The following is a 22,353-nucleotide window of genomic DNA, read 5'->3' on the forward strand; positions in this document are numbered from 1 at the left end:
AAAGCTTTCTGCAGAGACTCAACCGCTTTAGCTGGGGACGATCCAAAACAATAAATAACCGTGTCATCAGCATAGAAAAGCATATTAGCATCCGAGACATTTAGGCCCAGGTCATTTACATACATAATAAACAAGAGAGGACCCAACAATGAACCTTGTGGCACCCCCTTGTGGACCTTCACTAATGCAGAACATAGACCGTCACATTTTATACACTGAGTCCTGTCACTCAAATAATTAATGAACCAGGAAACTGCACAATCGGACAGTCCCAAACAAAGAAGCCTATACTTTAAAACAGCATGGTCCACTGTGTCAAATGCTTTCGACAAATCCAGAAAAAGTGATGCACAGAATTGGTTTTTATCAAGGGCGACAAGTATGTCAATTATTACTTTTGTAACAGCAGTAATGGTGCTGTGCTTTTTCCTGAAGCCTGATTGCAGTTTAGAAAGAAGTTCATTCGAGTACAAAAACTCTTTTATTTGGTCTGAAACCAGGGATTCCAAAATTTTTGACAAAACACATAAATTAGATATAGGCCGATAGTTAGTTAAAACGGCTGGATCACCTCCTTTAAACAAGGGAATAACAAAAGCTGACTTCCAAACTGATGGTATTTTGTTGTTTTGAATTGACAAATTAAAAAGAATTGGTAGGGGCTCAGCAACAAAATCAGCCGCCTTTTTCAAAAAATAAGGCTCTATTAAATCTGGTCCAGGTGGTTTTCTGTGGTCTAACGCTTTAAGAGCTCCATGTACCTGTTGCACCGTAAAAGAAACAAAATTAAAAGGCTCTCCAGAAAACACTGGGGAGTCTGTGCATGGGGGGACAGCGACTACTCCTGTCGACTCAGACACAGAACCAACTGACACAAAATGCTCATTAAAGCAGTTTAAGACATCAGCTCTGTCGTAGACCGGTAGAGAGTTTTTCAAAACAAATTTTGGGAGGGCTTCATAATTTTTATTAACAGTAAGAGTCTTGATGATTTTCCAAAATTTCTGTGGATTATTGAGATTTTCACTAGTAACTGATAAATAATATTTTGATTTAGCCTTTTTAATAAGAGAGGTACATTTGTTTCTTAGTTGTCTGAAAATGGACCAGTACATGGCAGAATCACCATTTCTAGCTTTAGCCCATGCCACATTTCGCTGATGAATAATGTCTGACAACTCTGGTGAAAACCAAGGGTTTTCCCGTCCCTTCACTCTATGCTTTGTCCAAGGAGCATGCTTATTTACAATTTTCTCAAAATTCTCCTTAAAAAGTGTCCAGGCAAGTTCCACATCAGACAACAGGCCTAGCTGTCCCCAATTAATCAAAAATAAATCATGATGATAGGCCTGTTCATTAAACATTTTCAAATTCCTCTTTCTAATAATTTTTGATTTACATTTGGGTATTTTACTGCCTCTCAATGTAGCACAACACAATGATCACTCAGATCGTTACAAAAGACACCCATAGATAAAAATTTATGAGGGACATTTGTTAGAATCAAATCGATTAAAGTATATAAACTATATAAAAGCATACAAAAAGCAACATGTAATGGGACCTTTAAGACCCTGATTATAAGTTAAACAAAAAGTTCACCTAACCAAACCTCTATTGCTTAAAAGGTGGAGTACCATAAAGGCTTTCTATGTGGTTGTGTATCTACATCTGCAAGGAAGCAGGAAGTTGCGGTAAATAAAGTCAGTGAAACCACAGGTCTGTGTCATGCTGTAGCAGGGCAGGTTATATATTGATGTGTGTATTGATGCATGGATACAGGGTAATTCATTATTATTATTATTATTATTATTATTATTATTATTATTATTATTATTATTAATCTAGTTGTGCATGTCTGGACCCGAGGCACATCATACTTTCAAAGTAATAATTTATAATAAAAAAAAAAAAAAGTCTAGTCAGTGCAATACAACATTCAGTGAAACAGCAGGCCTGCTGTATTAAATCAAACCTGGAGAACAAACAACCATCCAGAGCAGTTTGTTAGAAACCCAGTGACACTAACAGAGCTGAGTGTCACGAGGAAATGCTGTCTCTTCAAAATGACACTGGAGTGGAGGATTTAGTAAATATAGACCTCCATATTGTTTTAGTTAATTAGACTCAACACCAGTGCTAGCAGGATAACTTCCACTATTGCTCTCCTAAGTGCATGGAGTTGGTCAGTGCCAGTGGTCCATGTCTTCCTCCTGTGTGTGCTCCGTTGCCTGGGCTTGGGCTGCTGCAGGCGGAGGAGGATTCAGCAGGTCGATGATCTGCCCTTCCTTGAGCTTCAGAACGGCTTGTTTCAGACTCCACCTGCAGAGAACGGCAAACACCGCTCAGGAATGGTGCATACAAAGCACTTGCAATGCTATATTGACAATATGAGTGGTTTGAGTATGATTCATTTGCATAAAGATGGGCATCGGCCATCTTTATGCAATTGAATCCGTTGAACGCGACATGACTATCCAGTAGGAGTGGACAAAAATCTTTTTAAACTGACGTTTGTTGATCTGAAATGAAGACAGATTCAGCAACTGTATTGCTTAAAATATCTTCAGAAACACGTTTCAGTGAACTATTTTCTTAAAATATTACATTGTACTCCGTCCAAGCCACCATGACAGCGGTTTGAAATTCTCGAGCAGCTGGTCGGAGTTTAAGCCTAAAAAGAATGCTACAAATGCTTCCTATGTGGTTGTTTCTCTACATCTGCAAAGGATGCAGGAAGTTGCGGTAAACAAAATCACTGAGACCACAGGTTTGTCTCATGCTGTATGCCTGGAGTCTTAATCTGTATCATGTTATTTCAAAAAGTCACTGGAAGCTTAAAAAAAAAAAAAAAAGACAATAATTAAAAAAAAACTTTAAAGAAACTTACAATGGGGTTCGAAAGTTTGGGCACCCCAGGTAAAAATGTATATTAATGTGCATAATGTGCAGATAATACCTTGTAACCTTTGGCAAGTATCACAGCTTGGAAACACTTCTTGTAGCCAGCCAAGAGTCTTTCAATTCTTGTTTGAGGTGTCTTTCCTGATGACGGCTATCTCAAAGCCCTCTGCTCTCTTCTTATAGCCTTCTCCTGCTTTGTGAGCGTCAACTATTTTCAGTTTCAATTTTCTAGACAACTACTTAGAAGAAGCCATGGTGCTGATTGTTGGGGCGAGGTCTGATGAGTCTGGGCATCTAAAACCTTAAGATTGACAGCACCTGGTCTTTCCAGACGCTGATTGAGAACAATCCATGACACTGTGAGGTCTCAGCTTTCCAAAGGGGGGCGGGGTACAAGGTATTAACTCTGTAGTAATACGACGCCATTGTTGTGTTTTCACTTATTTTTAAAGTGTAAATGATAAAAATTAAATCCAATTTTTAGTGACATATTATACACATTTCTAATCTGTCATTTTATGCCTTTTGAAAAATTTCACATCTTTTCTTGGCTTCCTTATGCACATTAAAACACATTTTTCCCTGGGGTGCCCAAACTTCCGAACACCACTGTAAATAGGAGGTGACAGAATGAGTTACCTGAATATGCTCACCTGTTGGTGTCAGGGTCTCTGATTGAAGACGTGTACAGATAACCTCCAGTTTTTGATCCAGTCACAGGGATCTTTATCTGCAACAAAATGCAAATTTTAATTAATCTAGTATTTAGTAAAGTGTTGAGAGATATCAGAGCTCATCACACCACCGATGCTCCCCCATGCACAATGACGAAAGATGCCAACACACAGAGGACAACATATGGAAGACACACTGCCACACACCACCAGTAATGTCAACACATATTCCGAGAGGATATTAGTGGAGGCCTGGAAACTAAATTAAAAACAATAGGAGAAGTTACTGAGTCCAAACATCGTGACTTGTGTTCCCACTGCAGTAATGATCCAACTTGGAAGTTTAGGACAATTACAAAAACAAGATAGCTAAAACAAACATCTGCACAGTGACGCCCAGCTGACTGAGAACGGGTGCGGAGACCCTTTTGTTAAAGCAGGCAGGCGACACATTTTGACTGAAACACAGTACCTGTGCAGTGTGCTGATCTATGCGGTTGTTTCTGTCACTCAGGTGGATGTTGTGGACTTTTAAAGGCGGGGCGCCCAGGCTTTCCATGGCTACTGGACAGGCCTCCAGTTCCTGCAGAGCCAGTCTGTGGTAGTCAGACCCGGCAAACTTCTCTGATTGGTGTGTAGACAGAGAGGTACAAAAAAGAGGAAGAGGGTTATAAAATAAAAAAGAGAAAAGTGCTTAAAAACTGTTGAAATGTAATGACCGCGAGCAGCTGAACTTCTCATTCAAATATTAATAGATGAAAGCAGTGCACCTGTCAGTTAAGGACTTAAAAAGATGACGTTGAACAGCCGGTTGACATGTAGCAACTCTGAGAGATGTTGCAGGCTGCGCACGTGCACGCACACTTGCACGCACGCACACACACTCACACACACACACCTCATTTGGAGATACGCAACCTAACGTTGTTCTGCAGGGGCCACTCACGTAACCAGCAATCAGACTGTCAGTCCGTTGTCACGCGGTGTGAGAGTCTCTTATAGTAAACAGGAAACACAACTGCCTCTATTGCTGCCACAAGAAAGTTTTAAAACACTACAAGGGTTTAAAAAGAAAATGCCAGTAGAACGGACTGGAGGGAACTGTGCATTACATGGTGTTTGGGGTGAAGGTGTCCATGTTTACTGTATGCGTGTGAGGCCCTGTGCAGACTGGGAACACAGATTTCCCCAGTGGACGATAAAGACTGTCTATATATCTATAAATCTATCCATCTATTTTTTCTTTCTTTCTCAACAAAAAAGATTATTGTGAAATATATAATATTTTATAATATATAAATATAAAGTATACTTGTTCCAGATTTGGGGAATAAATAAAACATACAATAGTCATCCAAATGGGCCATTTAAGTGACACTCCCACCGCAGTCCAACCCTGTGGTGAATTGCCTTTCTATGGTCTGTGCATGCCTTTAACCCCTTTTCTCCCATACAAACTCAAAACACCAGAGGCACAGCAGGCTGTCATTCACACCCCAGTTGGACTCACTCTGCTGCAGATAGTACATGGTGCCGATCCCACCCCCGGTCAGCACGGTTGTGAAGATGGTGAGCTGCTGGAGATGACTGGTGGACACCCTCATCTTTGCTTTCTTCCCTATAAGGCCACACAGAGTCAGTTCACTGGGAATAATGCACACTGGGAACACATTCCTGACTGTTTTTGCAATTAAATGGTTCTCATATCGTAAATAACTGACAATTAATTCTTCATCAGTTAAGAGTGAATTGTAGCCCGATGTTGCCATACTCTAATTTTAGTCCAAATATGAGTCCGATACTGCTCCAGTGGGCTGTGATTATGGGGCATTTCAACCGAACCAAGAAAGAAAACGCCTCTGTACTCAACTGGAGACCTACAACCAATCAGATCTACAGAGCATGTGACGCAAACTGAACTTCTGTAGAATCCCGTGGGAAGGACGGCAAGAAATATCTTTCTGATTGACAAATGCCTTGATCGCGGTTTTCTGTTCCTCTTTTAAAATGAATGCGCTGTCAATAGCGTCTATGACAGAATGATGAATATGAGAATACGAAACATTAGAAAGATAAGGAGGACCATATGCTGACAGTTTTAACTGCCTTCTTGTTATGGGAGACTGAAATCAAATTTATTTAATGTACAACTTCATGGGAAAAAAAAGTTTAAAATTAGGTTTTTTAGAACTGAACTTACATTTGTGAATGTGAAATTTAAATTCTTTCCTTTGAGTTTTATAAAAACAAAATACAACGTTCTCCTATAATAAGGCAAAGTCTTTATAAATATGGTCAAGACAAATCTGCTGAGGTTTTGCCAAAATCTCCTGGTGTGTGAACAATACCAAAAAAGGTGTAGAACGGTTTCTGGGTGATCTTCACAGAAAGAAGAGTCCCTGACAATTTGATTGGTCCGAACAGCTCTGGTTCGAGCACGGGTCAAGTCCAGACGGAACTTCCCGACCTCAGATTTTGTGGGCGGGGCTAAGTTTAGCTGGCATCCAGGCTAAGTGAATTGTAGTTCCTTCATACATATTGACTTTGGGGCATTGAAAAAGGAAACTCAGCAGTAGCTGAAAATCTTTCCTATGCTGACCCTCTGTGGTTGAAGGTCTCGCCTTGGCACGTAGAGTAGTAGTCACGTCAAACAATAAGTGGAGAATGTCATACCACATACTTTCTTATTCTAGGTGAGCCTAGTCTATGGTATATATACTCACTGTATCTCCAATTATACTGTTCAACAAACCAAAACAGAAAAGCCAGATACAGCTTAGAGAAAAAGTATTAACTGCACATAGAAGATTGCATGTTGTTTTTTTGTGTTTTTTACAACACTGAATCAAAGTAAATGTAATGTGAATTTTTTTGGCACTGGTCAAGAGACCATTATCTGCCACAGTGGAAAACTGTTCTTTACAAAGTGATCTAAATTATTTGTAAGTAAATACTGTGAAACAAAAGTCTTGTTTGCCTAAAGTCCCCCTATTAACAGGACATGGCCTACCTGAGCCATTGTGCAGCCATTTGGTTTCATTGTATGATTATTCATACAGCCACCTGTCATGGCAAGGGTGTAGGTTTGGTTTATAGATTTGTGGGGACACATTATAACCAGGGGGTCTGGGGGTCTTCCAACATAAAGGTTCGTGCAATCCAAAACAACAATTTCCGGCACTGTGGTGAATTCTGATGCAACAATTTGTGCCTTTTCTGCATCAATTTAATAGATTTAATTACGGTTAGGAAATTATTTTTAATTAATTGTTCTCCTGTAATGTAAATTTATTGTTGTGTTATATTGTACAGACAGACAGACAGACAGACAGACAGACAGACAGACAGACAGACAGACAGACAGACAGACAGACAGACAGACAGACACACACACACACACACACACACACACACACACACACACACACACACACACACACACACACACACACACACACACACACACACACACACACACACCCCGTGTGCCTTTATTCATATTGAGACTGACCTGCACACAATATAAAAATGTTTATATTGAAAAATAAGTACAAATGACGTTAGTGGTGGCTTACATTGGAGTCACAATTAGCGATTTAACGTTACAGATAACGTTACAAACCAGTGCATGCATCCGTGCATTTCAAACTACTTTAACGCCATCAATACTGTGCCTACATTTTGAGCACACGTGAAACAACATTTTAAAACCTTCTCACCTTGCCTTGCACGCACAGCGGTGGCTGACTGTAGGACGACTCTGCTCTGTTTACATCCGTATACGTCACAAAGATTATCGCCAATTGGATGTGGGTGCGCTGCATAAATAGTCAGGCATGTCCCGCCATGGTTGGCAGGCAAGCGGCGTCTTGATTAGAACCCTTTAAACTCAGGCAATAGTTGGGACAGGCTAGCCGTGCAGCATAGGTTACCATGGTGATTTACCCCGGTTACCAATGTGAGTGACCCAGCTTCGCGATACCAGCTTTCTTTAACTCTCCTCATTCAGTCCCGCCCCTCCTCCGAGAGACCTCGGGTTCCGGAAGTAAATTTCCCATTCATTCATTTCTCCTATTGAGTTTGGAAAAATCCATAAGTAAAAAGTTTTAGACCATGCCTTTGGCTAAGAGCTACCACATGATGGTTTTATAAAAAATAACCAGCTGTTCTCACTAAAAGTTGAATCAACATCACACTACTAATTTTTCTTAAAGATTTAGTGCATGACTTTTTATTGAACTTATTGAACATCCGTTACATTCAAGCTATTGCTAAATGAGTTGCTACATAGCTAGTTAAGACTATCAGCTCCACGCAACTCTCTCTGGATTTCTCAATATGGCTATTGTTAGAAATTGGTGTCACCTGATGAATTATGTGTGCAGAAACTCAGCTGAAGATAGGCAAATATCCTCTTTTGAAGAGTCCATCTTTTTTTTTAATTCCTCCGTGTCCTCCTTGGCTACTAGCAACTGCATGGAGGAGGGGTGGGGGGCACGTACACGACCACGGAAGGCTTGTATCATGTGGATGTGCCTACAGTGTTCTTGTCATTACTTAGAATTCCTCATGGCGGAGACAGAAACAACGCACTATAGCTGGGACCATTTTTTTTTCTAAACTTAAAGGTGCTCTAAGCAATGACTTCCAAAGCTTTTTCAAACAAAACAAGACTAGCTCACCCCTCCCGTCCTCCTCATCCCGTCCATGTCCCTCTCATTCCTGTCCTTGTTAGTTTTAGTCATATTTAGTCATTCACACATCTTTTTTTGTTAGTCAAGTTTTATTCAACTTAAAGTCATGTCATTTTACTCAAGTTTTATTCAAAACATTTTATTTTTTTAAACAAATTATTTCTTAGATTATTTCTGATAACCATCCATCCATTTTTGTTTGCTTATCTGGTATCAGGTTGGCGGGGGGAGCAGCTCCAACAGGGGACCCTTAACTTCCCTTTCCCAAGCCACATTAACCAGCTCCGACTGGTTGGAGATATCGTCCCTCCACCTAGTCCTGGGTCTTTCTCGAGGCCTCCTCCTAGCGCACAGGGGGCCTCCTTACCAGATGCCCAAACCACCTCAATTGGCTCCTTTCGACGCGAAGGAGCAGCAGCTTTACTCTTCACAACCTATCTCTAAGGGAGACGCCAGCAACCCTCTTGAGGAAACCCATTTTGTCCGCTTGTACCCTGGATCTCGTTCTTTCAGTCACGACCCAACCTTCATGACCACAGTTTAGGGTCGGACTGAAAATTGACCGGTAGACCGAGAGTTTCGTCTTCTGGCACAAACTGAATGCAACACCGCATCCGCCGCACTGATTCTTTGACCAGTCTCCCGCTCCATTGTCCCCTCACTCACGAAATAGAATCCAAGGTGTTTGAACTCCTTCACTTGGGGTGAGGACTCTTTCCCCACATGGAGTAGACACTCCATCGGTTTCCTGCTGAGAACCATGGCCTCAGATTTAGAGGTGCTGATCCTCATCCCAGCCGCTTCACACTCGGCTGCGAACCGATCCAGTGAGTGCTGAAGGTCACAGACCGATGACGACATCAGGACCACATCATCTGCAAAAAGCAGCGATGAGATCACGAGCCCACCGAACTGCAACCTGCTCTCGCTTTGGTTCTTTAGAGATTGGAGAAGGGACCCCCTCACATACTCCGCAACACCCCCCTCAGTATCTCCTGTCATATGCCTTCTCCAGATCCACAAAACACATGTAGACTGGTTGGGCATACTCCCAGGCTCCCTCCAGGGTCCCTGCGAGAGTGAAGATCTGATCCGTTGTTCCACGACCAGGACTGAATCCGCATTGTTCCTCTTCAATCCGAGGTTCGACTATCGGCCGAACCCTCCTTTCCAGCACCTTGGAGTAGACTTCACCAGGGAGCCTGAGAAGTTTGATACCCCTGTAATTGGCACACACCTCTGTCCCCCTTTTAGAAGAGGGGAACCACCACCCTGGTCTACCACTCCTTAGGCACCGTCCCAGACTTCCATGCAATGTTGAAGAGGCGTGTCACCCAAGACAGCCCCTCCACACCCAGAGCCTTTCTGGATGGATCTCCTCAATCCCTGGGGCTTTGCCGCTGTGGAGTTGTTTGTATTCCTCAGGGACCTCCACCAGGGTAATTGACGACAATCCTCCATCGTATGTAGACTATGTGTGTATGCATGCATGTATGTGTGTATGTATGTGTATATGTGTGTATGTATGTATGTATGTATGTATGTATGTATGTATGTATGTAGCCTTTGTAGTTTTACATGTTCCATTAAACTACAAAAAAGAAAATAATTCACCACTGCTGTGTTCCCAATAGAGAAGTGAAAAATACGGTCTAGGAAGGAAATAATTCAGTTTTTTAAGAGCGAGTAAGACGGGTAGAACCAGAAGGCGGCAGTAATGCGACATCATGGATACCAACTACTGCAGAACCTCAAAGAAGAAGACACGCGCTCACTTATATCATCTCTATCCAGGGGACTTCTACTCAGGAACAGTAAGCAGCGAGATTTCTACGCTGGTCGCAGAAGAGCAACGGAAAAACAGGTGAGGGTACACAAAACTATCCTTTCTCTCCTGCCAGTGACTCTGCTCTGTCTCCTGCTGAATATCGATGAATAAATGGCATCGAAAAGCTACAGACATTTTGCTGAATAACGTTAAAACGTTACGCGGCAAATAACTCAAGTCACAACCATAGACTGTTAATATACATTTGTAATAACATGTAGTCTATGGTTACAACCATAGACCTTGAATATGAATTATTGATAATATAGGGGCTAGACCGTAAAACAGTCACTGTTACAACACTGTCCCCATTCATATTGGCAGTAGGTCATGCGCGGACTCTGCTGTGGATAGGGGCGTTAGACGACCTCTTACAACGAGAACCACATTTTGATCCCACAAACTACTATCGTAGAATTCTCTTAAACAGGCGCAGCGCTGACTTTCTAGTTGAAAGCGTTTTCTCACCCTTTTTGATTTTTTTTACTCTTTCATGGGGCATTTTTTTCTCCAGCTTTAGGACAACTTTCACATTGTGGAACTCAAGTAAAAAAAATGCATATTAACCGCTGAGTATGAGATAAAACTACCCAGCTAACAATGTTTGGTTCTCAGAACGTTCTGGGAACGTTCGTCTTTGGTTGCGGGAACGTTCCCTGAAGGTTAGGTTTGGTTGTGTTTTAGTTGATCGGAATGTTCCCCTAACGTTCTGGGAACGTTGCAACCTTTAGAGAACGTCCCCTTAACGTTCTGGGAACGTTGCAACCTTTAGAGAACGTCCCCCTAACGTTCTGGGAACGTTGCAACCTTTAGAGAACGTTCCCCTAACGTTATCCCAACTTTGAAAACTGTAGAGAACGTTCTCCTAACGTTATCTTAACGTTGCAACCTTTAGAGAACGTTCCCCTAACGTTATCCCAACTTTGAAACATGTAGAGAACGTCCTCCTAACGTTATCCTAACGTTGCAACCTTTTGCTAACGTTCCCCTATTTCCCCTAACGTTATCTTAACGTAGCAACCTTCAGAGAGCGTTCCCTTAACGTTATCCTAACGTTGCAACCTTTAGCTGACGTTCCCCTATTTCCCCTAACGTTATCTTTACGTTGCAGCCTTCAGATAACGTTCCCCTAGTTCCCTTAACGTTATCCTAACGTTGCAACCTTTAGAGAACGTTCCCTTAACGTTACCCTAACGTTGCAACCGTTAGAGAACGTTACCCGAACGTTCTTTTTTACATTCCCATACCTCACCCACACATCAAAGTACTACATCTACTCATACATGCATACATACATACTTATCAATATTTTGTATGCAGGCAGTACCTTTTTTTTTACTTCTACTTACGTTGTACATTCTTTTCATTCCTCCTTATGCTATATATTTTTTGAGTAGGTGTTTTTATATTATTCATTATTTCTGCAGTGCGCCTTACTTATTGCTGCTGTAGCAAAGACATTTCCCAGTCTGGGATTAATAAAGTATATCAATCTTTCTATATAGCCTGGTTATTATTGTGCAATAGGGATAGTTGTAGCTGGGCTTAACTTATCTGGCTGCTCAGCAAAATGTCTCTGAACAGAGAGAGCTAGAGTAGTGTTTCTCAATGGGAGTACGTGCTGGATAGTGGTCCTCAAACTTTTTTCAATAATGTACCCCTTATGAATTTGTTCTCTAAGCTGAGTACCCCCTGACCAGCGTTTTGGGTAGAAAAAGGTCTACATAAAGAGGAACAGTACAGCGCTGTCGGCACCCTTGTAACTGAAAAAAACATTTAAATGCTAATGAAAAATAAAACGCAAACTGCGAGAAAGACAAAACCGCGGAAGAAGATGGCAGGAATCAGTAGAAAATAGTAACAAAAACTCCCAAAACAGGGACACAACTTTGAAAAAATAATAAGTTGAAAAAGTAAAAAGTAGAAGGAAGGAAAGAAGGGTTCCAAAGAAGGCGAAACAAAAGTCACATTTTTGGTCGGAAAAAAGTCCACATAAAGAGGAACAATGATCTGAACTAGTTTTGACCTATTCTGGCCTTACTTCCCTGTAACTACCCAGGTTTAAAAAAAAAAAAGAAAGTTGATAAAAAGGTATTTGTTAGTAAATTGTATTGTTAGTAATACTTTTTAAAATGAATTTTATGATGGGTTTTTTCGGTTTGGTTTTGGGTTCTGTGTGTTTTAGACACACTACTGATACTACTGAATACATGGAGTATCCTATGTTAAAGTAATCTTTAATTTCCTCCTTAACAGTGTGTGGTCTCCCTTATATTGCTGAACTAAGAGCTAGTTCTTGACAAAATGGGGACTCCTCATGTTCTGTGTTTGAATTAGGCTTTTTGTAATTGTAGGTTTAAGCCTTAAACCTACAATTACCAAAAGCCTTAAACTTTAAGGGGTAGTATAAGATAAGATAATAAGATAATTTGTTTATTAGTCCCCAATGGGGAAATTACTGCACTACACTCTGTGTACACACTTTTTGTTAGTACTCACACACAGGCCTGAGATACACACACATGCTCAGGACCTATACATGCACTATACATGGAGAGATGTCAGAGTGAGTGGGCTGCCAGCTGAACCAACGCCCTGAGCAGTCGGGGGGGTACGGTGCCTTGCTCAAGAGCACCTGGCAGTGCCCAGGAGGTGAACTGGCATCTCTCCAGCCACCAATCCACGCTCCCAACTTTTTGGGTCCATACGGGGATTTGAACCAGTGACCCTCCGGTTCCCAACCCAACTCCCTATGGACTGAGCTACTGCCACTAGTATTGTACTAGTTCTGTGTTCAGAGGGATGAGTACTCATACTGTCTCTTTGACTTGTGACGGGTACAATTGTTTGGGGCATTCACACATGTTCACACATGTTTAGAGAGAATTAACTGTCCCTGCTGGTTTCACCAACTTCAATATTATAATGATCATATAATGATCAATATTTCCCTAAACGGTGTAGAGAGTCAAAGTTTAAAAGAGTCCCCCCATGTTAAACAAAGTGGTGACTCCTGGGACTTGCAACTTAGAACAACAGACAGCAGACTCCTAGTTTTGGACTCCCGCGCTCCCAAGCAGCCTCTTCTAGAGCTTTTTTTCTTCTTTTTTGATTGTGGACCCACAGCTTGTGGTGTGAATTTTGAATGGTATGAACTTGGCTATTTATGATTTATATTTTTGACATCCTGGAAACCCAGTGTAACTCCAATCACTTAACTTGTATTTAATCTCCTTTCTCTCCTTCTGTCTTTCTTTCTTTCTTTCTTTCTCAGTCAGCATGTTTGGAGCGGTGGTTGTAGGCATTGGAACAGCTGGTTGGGTGAGGATTAGAGACATGTTAGCTCCTCTACCTGGCAGTGCTGCAGAGAAACTTAATGTCAAAGGATTCATCTCCAGGTAACACACACATGCATGCACAGATAAACACAAGCAATAATTCTCCTAGGCATAGGTGACAAGTGACATGGCCTGAAGCAGCACATGAGGAAGAGCGGCACGGCAAGGTTTTTTTCTGTGCCTGTCGTGTGAAGGCATGGAGTAGTTATGAGTGTAGCATAACTCAAGTGAAACAAGCAAGTATGAATGAGACCAGAGGTGATTGAAAAGATAAAGTAAATACAAAAAAAGCTTTGGAGCACAGCTGAAGACAAATCCCATTTCTAGAGCAAGAGTTGGAGGTTTGAGAAGAATTTTCAGGGTCTTTTATCCACATAAAAGAATGATTACAGGTTATTTAAAAAGAGAGAAGGTAAGTGAGCATATTCTCACTCAAATCAGTTTTTGATCCTCAACAGAACTGCACAATTCACAATCATCGTACAATGAATGAAGACAATTAGCTCGCTTTAGCCTGAGGGCCCACTTCGTACAACTCTGTACCGTTATGTTTACACTGCAGTGATTAACACATGTTAGCACTATTATGATTTTAAAAGACATTGAAGTTAGACAAGGGGATTATTTTGTCAGGCAAATTGATATGTAATCCTCTGAATCTGGAATATTGTAAATTATAATTCACAGAGACACCACAGATCTAGAGCCTGACAATGCATGCCTTTTGTATCGATTTTTAGCTTACCTTTATTTTGACAGGCAAGTTATAAAGAACAAGTTAGACTGTCTTTACTCTTCACTGGTTGGTTCCTGAAGCTTTGAACTGGCAAAACAGAAGGAAGGGCTCCATACTATGAGGAGAAAAACGCTGTCAAAAGCTGGGTCTCTGATGCTTTTTTGATGGTGGAAAAGAGTACTTTCTGCTCTTGTCCTCTTTGTGCTGGGGAACCCCTGGAACCCTCTCAAGGACCCCTGGGGGACCCCACGTTGCTCTAGATCAGGGGTCTTCAACGTTTTACAAGCCAAGGACCCCTTAACTGAAAGAGAGATAAAGCAGGGACCCCCTACAACATATATTGTATAAAATTAATATTAAACATATATGTGGCAGGGTGAATCCTTAGGATGAACTGTATCTGTGGATTTGTTTTTACAAATTGGAAAGTTGATTTATATTTGCTAATAATGTTGCAAATAAAATGTTGGACTCATTAAGATATTTAAATTTTCTTGGAAACTTTCAAAAAATTACCAATAATTTGGCGGCCCCTCCGCAGTAACTCGGAGGACCCCCTAGGGGTCCGGGACCCCCTGTTGAAGAACTCTGCTCCAGATGGTGTTGGGGATTTCCTCCTCTGTGTCCCCCCTTTTTGGACGCTGTATCTGACTCCAAAATACTTATATATCCCAGTTTGTTAAATTGGTATTATATTGATCCTAAGCAAGAGCCAAATAAAACGACAAAATAAAGTCAAATACATTTATTTAATCAGAGACTAAGTTTCCCTAGCACCAGACAAAAAGTCTGAGCCGGTCCACATATCTCCAGTATCTTGAGCCTCGTGAGCCCCAATCTATTCATCCCCTCATGTTTTACACCTTTATTGGGCTTCCTCTTCTTGTCCAGCACAGGGACTTATCTTGCCTAACTATCTTAGGCCAAAACAACAAACAAAAACCCATACTACCTGGGAACAAAATGGCAACTGAGCTACAGATAGAGAAAACCAAAATACACAATGCTAAACTCCCTGACTAACCACAAAACAGGAGAAAAAGGGGTTAAAACAAATGGCAGGGAACCCTTACCAGCTTCAGACATAGAGTCAACAACATTACAGATCATATGCACCAACAGAGAGTACTGACTACACCAGCTACTCTTAGCACAACAGGAAGTTGGAAAGAAGAGGAAAAAGGGGCGGTGTCTTCAACTCAGGAGCTTTTATGCAGGCCAGCTGATGGCCGGATTGGTAACACCTGTGGACAATCAGGCCCTCAGAGGTGGCAAACTTGAAACACAGAAAAACAGCATGGCTCTCTCCCAAGCAGAGGCCAGAGCAGCGTTAGAGAACGTAACACCCCCTCCCATAAGAACAAACATCACCCGGATGTTGACCCACACTACTTCAGTCACTCAAACAGTACAAAGAAAACAAGCCATGGGTGCCAAACACACGAGGGAAACAACAAAAGTCATGCACGAGACAAAGCATCAGCAACAACATTGTCAACCCCTTTCTTGTGTCTTATGTCTAGATTAAACTCTTGGACTAGTAATGCCCAGCGCATCAGCCTCTGATTATGGTTGTACATACGATGGAGCTGATGATGGTGGTGCTGGTAGTGATCGACAAGCTGCTTGTCCACATCAGGGACGAACTCTTTGGGGTGGCTTTTGAGGAACTTCTCAAATTTCTTGGAGGCCTTTTTGTTCGTCACAAACCAGTCCTGTGAATGGACAGAGTTGATGTGGTATATTTATCGTTATCTTCACACAACACACGCCAGGGTGGGGGCCACTGTGTTATGTGTCGTCCTCATTGCTTTCACGCAAAGCTGTACATTTTGTTTCACTTATTATTACTCAATGTACTTTGCTCGAGACTCATGACCTTTAACTACTCTTTGTTAAGCTAAACCCTCTGAGTGTCCGAGTTTCCTTTGTTTGGGGAATGCAGATGTCCCTTGTCCAGAGAACTTGTAACCCCTGTCTCTATGACAGCACACAGCTCAGTAAGCACACTCCATTAACCCACGTGGTCTGTCATGAAAACATTTTACATTCTTATTATATATTTATCTGCAAATAGTAAGAACATTATTCTACAAATATGATTGAAGAGAAGAGCAAAAATAAGAAAACATTTGTCAATCCCAGAAATCAACGGCTACTCTCCCAAAATAAGAACAAATTGTGGAAAATGAGGAAATATGTTTTGTTTATTGCTTCATTCATGAGGCTCATTGTCTTTGATGAAAGCAGAATTCTCATCACTATTATCCTGAAAGATGTTTTTGGTCAACAGGAGGACCCTGGACACTCAGCAGGGCGTGAGTCAGATCTCAGAGGAAGAAGCTATGAGCAGAGAAGACATTCACGCTGCGTTCATCTGCACTGAGAATGCGTCTCATGAAGACTACGTCAGGTAACGTGGAAGACCTCCAACAGTCTTGATCGGTGTCACATAGGTCTGTACAGGGAATGAATCAATGAACTATTACAAAATAAAAGACAAATAACAAGAGTATCTTAGAAAGGTGTTGGGGCAAGCGGTCCAGGATTAGCATCTCTCATGACACACATCAGTCACTGAGGGGCTTTGTTACACTAAGTTCCAAAATATTTCATATATATATTCAGTTTACCATAATCATAATCATCAACCCATACATATATACAAACTGTTGTACCAGCATGGATCAACTTTACTGCATTTGTGTTTGGGTTGTTTGAGCCTTCCCTGCCCTGGCTATATTTTCACCCAGAAATTATCCGTAGCCCATTTAGATGGCTCCTTACCTTTCAGCCAATATACGTAAGCATATTGGCGATGTATTGGCTGAAGCAGAAAGCACCATCTGATTGGCTGACTGTTTACTACAAGTCAACAGCACAAGTCTTCTCCCACTGGATTATTACACCAGACACTGAATACCTTTACAGATTTGTTCATTAAACTTTTATTTTTTTTTACAAATCTATTGAGAAAAATAATGCACAACTTAACCTAATTTTGATAAAGAAAACTCCCTCCTGTCTCATCAGATCTTTTCTGCAGGCAGGGAAACATGTCTGTGTGGAGTATCCCATGACTCTGAGCTACAAGGCTGCTGCGGAGCTTTGGGATTTTGCCCAGGAGAAAGGTAATACTACGTTATAACAATGAGCACGTGCAGGTTGAGTAGGGCTTGGTGTTGTTTAAAAGTCTTTGATACTGTGACTTTAAAGGTCCCATAGCATGAAAATTTCACTTTGAGTTCTTTTCTTAACATTAATAAGTGTTAAGTGATAGGTGTAAACCAGCCCTGGGTATCATGCTCTGCCTTTTGAGAAATTGAAAGCTCAGATAGGCTGATCTGGAATCTTGCCCCTTATGAGGTCATAAGATACAAACGCAATATTCCAAACTGCACATCTTTACACTATGTTACCTTTTAAACTCCATAAACAGACACGTAGTGTCGTACAAAGACATATATGCCGTGTGGTTATTATAACCGGTCATATATTCATAAGTAAAGGGTATGGTTTTACACGCTAAGAGAATGGTGGATTGATGGTTTTAGTAGCTACAGCATATAAATCATCGCAGTATTTGATGTTAAGTATGAAGCTGAAGTAAGCTACGGGCTTACTGTGGAGGATTTGATTTGATGAATGGCTAGGTTTACAGATGATTTGAAAACACTGTGATGATTAAGAGAAGTTATTGACACGCTAAACAAACATATACAGGCAACCTTAACATTCAGTCTGTGAGAGATGAAATAGGAAGCATCACGGAGGGAAAAAGCATGGGGTGAAGATTTAATACTCCTTCATAAATGTCTAATCCTCAGATCGTTGTGTAGCACCTTTTGGGTTCATTACATTTTTTTCAACAACGCACAGGCCCAACTATGTATATCTATTTATTTATACAAATCTCATTCCACTATGACAGTAAACATTTGTGTTTGTGTGTCAGGAGTGATTCTCCATGAGGAACACATCGAGCTGCTGACAGAAGACTTCAAGAAACTGAAAAAAGAGGTAGAGGGGAAAGTCCTGCAGGAAGGTACTCTTCATTTTACAGGTAAGAGAGAGAGCCGCTTTGTTGTTCTTTGACACTTCTGGAAGTTCTAACCCAAACTTTCATCTCCGATGTCCAATTTGCATTGAAAGTATTTTCTTGGTTTAGATTAGGAGCACTGTAAAACAAAACCACTGAATAATAAACAACACTGAAATAGTTATCTTTTCATGGAACTAGTTCAATATATAATAATTCCATAAAATTACAGAATTTGTTGATATTTTCATGTCCTGTATTTTTTTAAAGCAACACTAGGGAAGTTTAACTGATTTGGTCCCCCTACCAGTTAAAACTGGAATTGTCCCATTATGTCTCAAAGGAACTCCAGATCTGCTACCCGATCTGGCAAACTTGCATAGTGCGGTTAAAGGCGGTTAAAGGCGGTAGACAGCCGCAGAGAGGAGGCAGAATTGCCGTTCACCCTGTTGATGAACCCTGAAACTATTTGGAAAACAAGATTTTATGTCAGCAAAAGTTCTCTAGTGTTGCTTTAAGAACATAAAAATATCAACAAATCCCACAAAAAAAATGGTTTGAAAGAAAAATGTTTCCACATGAAATACAAATTCATGAAATACATTTGCAAAATGGGTCATGATTTCACAAAAAATGTATCTTTTATTTCATTGTTAAATTCAAGTTTACTACTTTAAATTAATTTAATAAATTGGATAAACCTTTACAGGTGTAAAATCCTTCATTAATAAATGCCAATAAATACACAAATGTCAACTAAAATCTAAGCTTAAAACAGTTTTTATTTATTGAAAAAGAGACTGCATTTTTCCAAGAAAAGTATTTTGTTGGCGCCTTAGCTGCCGGAACAATAACGTTTTGTTTTTTTGTTCTTTGCAGTGTAGTTTTTGGTGTTCTTTTCCAGTCCATCCAATTTTTATACAGTGTGATAAGCTCCTAACGTTGATCTGACGGAACATTTGTCCTAATATACTGCAAAAAGAACCACGATTAAGGGTTGGAACTCAGGCAATGCAGTAATAACGTGTGTGTTGTGCGTTGTTATTGGTTCAAGGTGGAGTCTTGAAGCCTGGATTTGGTTTCCAAGCTTTCAGCGGCATCGCTCGCCTCACCTGGTTGGTCGAGTTGTTCGGTGAGCTGTCAGTAACCGCAGCAACCATGGAGGAAGACTCTGGTACCAACTACAGCAAGTTGACCGCAAAGCTGCTAACTTCTGAAAACAGGTAAGAGAGGGTGCATCTGTTTGCACTATGTCGACCGTGGATATGGAATAAATAGTCCAAAAATCCCATTGAAAGACAATTCAACTATGTCTCAAACTGGATTTAAGGTCCTGCGGAGGCTCCAAGCACGCTCTCTCTCTGTGTGTGTGTGTGTGTGACGGCTGATTTAACTCGCCCGTCCTCATCGGTGTGTGCCGTCCAGCAGAGAGCCACTTTACTGGTGTTAATGGTTAATTATTAACATCCCTAGTTTAAAGGGTATGGTCCGTTCCGGTCTCTGGCCTTCCTTGGTTGGCATGACAGGTAATGACCAATGTGCAGACAGTAAACTACAGATTTATTATAATTCAAGCCTAATCATTTTATCTGTGTCCTGCTAGACCTCTGACGTGGATCGAGGAACGGGGGCCGGACCTCCCCCGGGCCAAGAACATCAACTTTCACTTTGACTCCTGTACTCTGACCCAGATCCCTCCGGCTCCCAGGGCGGCTGTGGGCCTCTTCATGCAGGACCTGATCCAATTCTCTGCCAAGCTGGCAGGCCAAGTGAGTCCGGAGGAGCTCCAGAGGGAGAAAACCAGGATCCTACACTGCTTGCAACTGGCAGAGAGGATACAACAACTTTGCCAAAGTTAAATGGGGACTCTCAAGTACTTAAAAGGGAACTAAGCAGTTTTTTTGGTTCGCAGGTTTCTGTATAGCGCTCCCCCTACAGCTTCAGAATAGATCTTTGGCAGCTCCTATGTTGACTTTTTTCTGACTCCTCGCTCTGTCAATCTGCCACTTCCTCTTTCTCTGTTCCTCTGACAATGCTTTTCTAGGTTTCTTTTTTTTTTTTTTTTGCTGGATCAGTAATGATAGTGTCAAAAACTGTGAAAAACCCTGAATGGGCGTATGTGTGCACTGCTTTGAAGCAATTTATTACATCGCAAGACCTGATATCACGCGATACTCCGTGACGTTAAGTCGCTAGGGTGGGAGCGAGACGACCGCCATGCAAGTTGGAAAAAAAGTCACATAACCATTCAAATGACTCCAAAGCTGGTAAATTAAGTTAAAAAAACTGCATAGTTCCCCTTTAAATCTTTATATTTCATCACCATGCCCTTAAGTTTTTGTATCGTAATGCAAGTATCATTTAGAAGTATTAGATGTCCTCAAAACTGAGACTATTACTGTTTGAAGGTTGAGTCGTTGAACACATTCTGCTATGAGCAACCCATATTTAGAGTTTCATTTGGTAAATGGACTGCATTTATATAGCACTTTTCTAGTATTAGTGACAAATTCACATTTGGTAGTATTTTGGGCTTCAGTATCTCGGCTAAAGACACTTCAGGAACCAAAGCAGCGACCTTCTGATTGGCAGCAGCTCTGCCTCCGTAGCCACCCCCGCCCCCTAACATACGGTGCCTGAAAGAAGGATATCGCGAGCACCAGTGGTGGAATGTTACTAATTAGATTTACTCAAGTACTGTACTTATAACTGAGGTTTCCTTTAATGCCATTTCTACTTCTACTCCACTAGCAAGCAGTTACTTTACAACTCAATATATTTGCACACTAGACATATATAATGCAGTTTAGTTATAAATGAAACTATCCAACAATATACACGCCTACAAGTAAACCTGACATAAGACTATTAAACCCCTTGTTCATTGACAGAAGAGTTTGGATTGTTTAGCTTTGCAAAATGTGAGGAGTACTTTTACTTTCAATACTTTACATACAGTAAGTTAAGTAGTACATCTTCCTGGTGATACTTTCGTACAGTAAGATTTTTATAGAAGGACTTTTAGTTGGGGTTTTTTTTTACGGTGGTATTAAGTACTGCCCATATTCTGCTCATTTTCAGGTTCATAATTGTATTTTGAGGTTGTACCAGAATAGGTTTACATGGTTCATAAAAAAAATTTAAAAAAAACATTTTTGTTGTACTGCACATAGCAGCAGATCCTCTTTTCATGTGCAGTAGCTAGAAGCAAGCACCATTAGCCACCTCATTCTCCATGGCTGACGTGGTTAGCACACACGCCAAATGTTTCGGCCGATTTTGAACCGCTCACCCGGAGACTGAAGGCGGGATACATTCAGAAACCTGTATCTCACTCAAAACACCATGTATATTTTTTCCTAGTTTGTATGCGTGCAGAAGCACCAGAGACACAATAACACCAAAATCACAGAAAAAGGGAGGATCGGAGTACTAATTCATATATCCTATTTTTAAACAAAAGGCATTTGTTTTGGTAAAGGTAAAGGTTAAAATCAGTGGACAGACACCAATTGGGAGCTATTTGTACCACACCGTGTCAGGTGGCTTTGTGTCTCATGTACAATATTTTGTTCCAGTAGATAGCAATGTTGACGGTTTCATATGAAGCGTTGAATATTAACCTGCTCTTATTAAGAACTTCAAGGATCCACACTGGAGACATACAGTATAGGAGTTGCAAATGTTACACTTAAACATATCTGGGTGAATCAAATACCAGTTTTACATCAATTATGGCTGCTCATTGCTGTTTGTTTATGCATGACCTAAATAAAGCTTACATACAGGTAAAGTTTTAGAAATGTCCTGTGTGGAGTCATCGTGATTTGATTCGCTATGGATACTCTGCCAAGTCGGTGTTACAGACCACAAGTCAGCTATTTGTGTTACCTGGTGGTGACTTTGTGGACAGGATGCACAGACTGACACTAGAACACTTATTTTCCACATACTCGTGTGTACACAACCTTTGTTTGTCCTTGTTATCAACTGTTATGTCTACTTTTGTGCGAGTACACAGCAATGCTAAAATACAAATAAAAGAATAACTAATTCCTTGCCTGTGCACACATACAGTACTTGGGCAAAACATGGAAGACCACTGATATAGCCAATTCATTCAATGCGAATTTATTTGAT

General features: G+C 40.9%; 2 protein-coding genes across 5 annotated transcripts; one reads left to right on the forward strand and one right to left on the reverse strand.

Annotated features, from left to right (window-relative positions):
- Window positions 1-1,938: 1,938 nt before the first annotated feature.
- LOC117954654 (cytochrome c oxidase assembly factor 1 homolog) lies at window positions 1,939-7,441 on the reverse strand. 2 transcript variants are annotated; one of them, XM_034888615.1, is made up of 5 exons: window positions 7,303-7,441; window positions 5,089-5,196; window positions 4,051-4,202; window positions 3,558-3,634; window positions 1,939-2,322 (listed from the first exon to the last, which is right to left on the reverse strand). In XM_034888615.1, the coding sequence occupies exons 1-5, from the start codon at window positions 7,400-7,402 to the stop codon at window positions 2,187-2,189; spliced, it is 573 nt and encodes a 190-aa protein (XP_034744506.1). In that variant the 5' UTR covers window positions 7,403-7,441; the 3' UTR covers window positions 1,939-2,186. The 2 variants fall into 2 exon arrangements, with proteins under 2 accessions (XP_034744506.1, XP_034744507.1); XM_034888616.1 differs by having other exon boundaries at window positions 7,298-7,377.
- A 2,577-nt stretch (window positions 7,442-10,018) lies between these two features.
- Window positions 10,019-21,386, forward strand: blvra (biliverdin reductase A). Of its 3 annotated transcripts, none has more exons than XM_034888599.1 (8): window positions 10,019-10,136; window positions 13,375-13,498; window positions 16,468-16,587; window positions 17,208-17,305; window positions 18,130-18,237; window positions 19,268-19,436; window positions 19,817-20,095; window positions 20,516-21,386. In XM_034888599.1, the coding sequence occupies exons 2-7, from the start codon at window positions 13,380-13,382 to the stop codon at window positions 20,070-20,072; spliced, it is 870 nt and encodes a 289-aa protein (XP_034744490.1). In that variant the 5' UTR covers window positions 10,019-10,136; window positions 13,375-13,379; the 3' UTR covers window positions 20,073-20,095; window positions 20,516-21,386. The 3 variants fall into 3 exon arrangements, with proteins under 3 accessions (XP_034744490.1, XP_034744492.1, XP_034744489.1); XM_034888601.1 differs by having other exon boundaries at window positions 19,817-20,091; window positions 20,520-21,386; XM_034888598.1 differs by having other exon boundaries at window positions 19,817-20,080; window positions 20,515-21,385.
- The last annotated feature ends 967 nt before the right edge of the window (window positions 21,387-22,353 follow it).

The sequence above is a fragment of the Etheostoma cragini genome, chromosome 12 (genome assembly GCF_013103735.1).
Source record: "Etheostoma cragini isolate CJK2018 chromosome 12, CSU_Ecrag_1.0, whole genome shotgun sequence".
NCBI lineage: Eukaryota > Metazoa > Chordata > Actinopteri > Perciformes > Percidae > Etheostoma > Etheostoma cragini.

Excerpts from the sequence above, each read along its gene's own strand:
- LOC117954654 (XM_034888615.1), bottom strand. The coding sequence starts at position 7,402 with ATGCAGCGCACCCACATCCAATTGGCGATAATCTTTGTGACGTATACG. Across the intron at positions 4,203-5,088 it reads CATGTACTATCTGCAGCAGA|AGAAGTTTGCCGGGTCTGAC; the intron begins GTGAGTCCAACT and ends CACACCAATCAG. Across the intron at positions 2,323-3,557 it reads AGAGACCCTGACACCAACAG|GTGGAGTCTGAAACAAGCCG; the intron begins GTGAGCATATTC and ends CGTTCTCTGCAG.
- blvra (XM_034888599.1), top strand. The coding sequence starts at position 13,380 with ATGTTTGGAGCGGTGGTTGTAGGCATTGGAACAGCTGGTTGGGTGAGG. Across the intron at positions 16,588-17,207 it reads TCTCATGAAGACTACGTCAG|ATCTTTTCTGCAGGCAGGGA; the intron begins GTAACGTGGAAG and ends CTGTCTCATCAG. Across the intron at positions 17,306-18,129 it reads GGATTTTGCCCAGGAGAAAG|GAGTGATTCTCCATGAGGAA; the intron begins GTAATACTACGT and ends TTTGTGTGTCAG.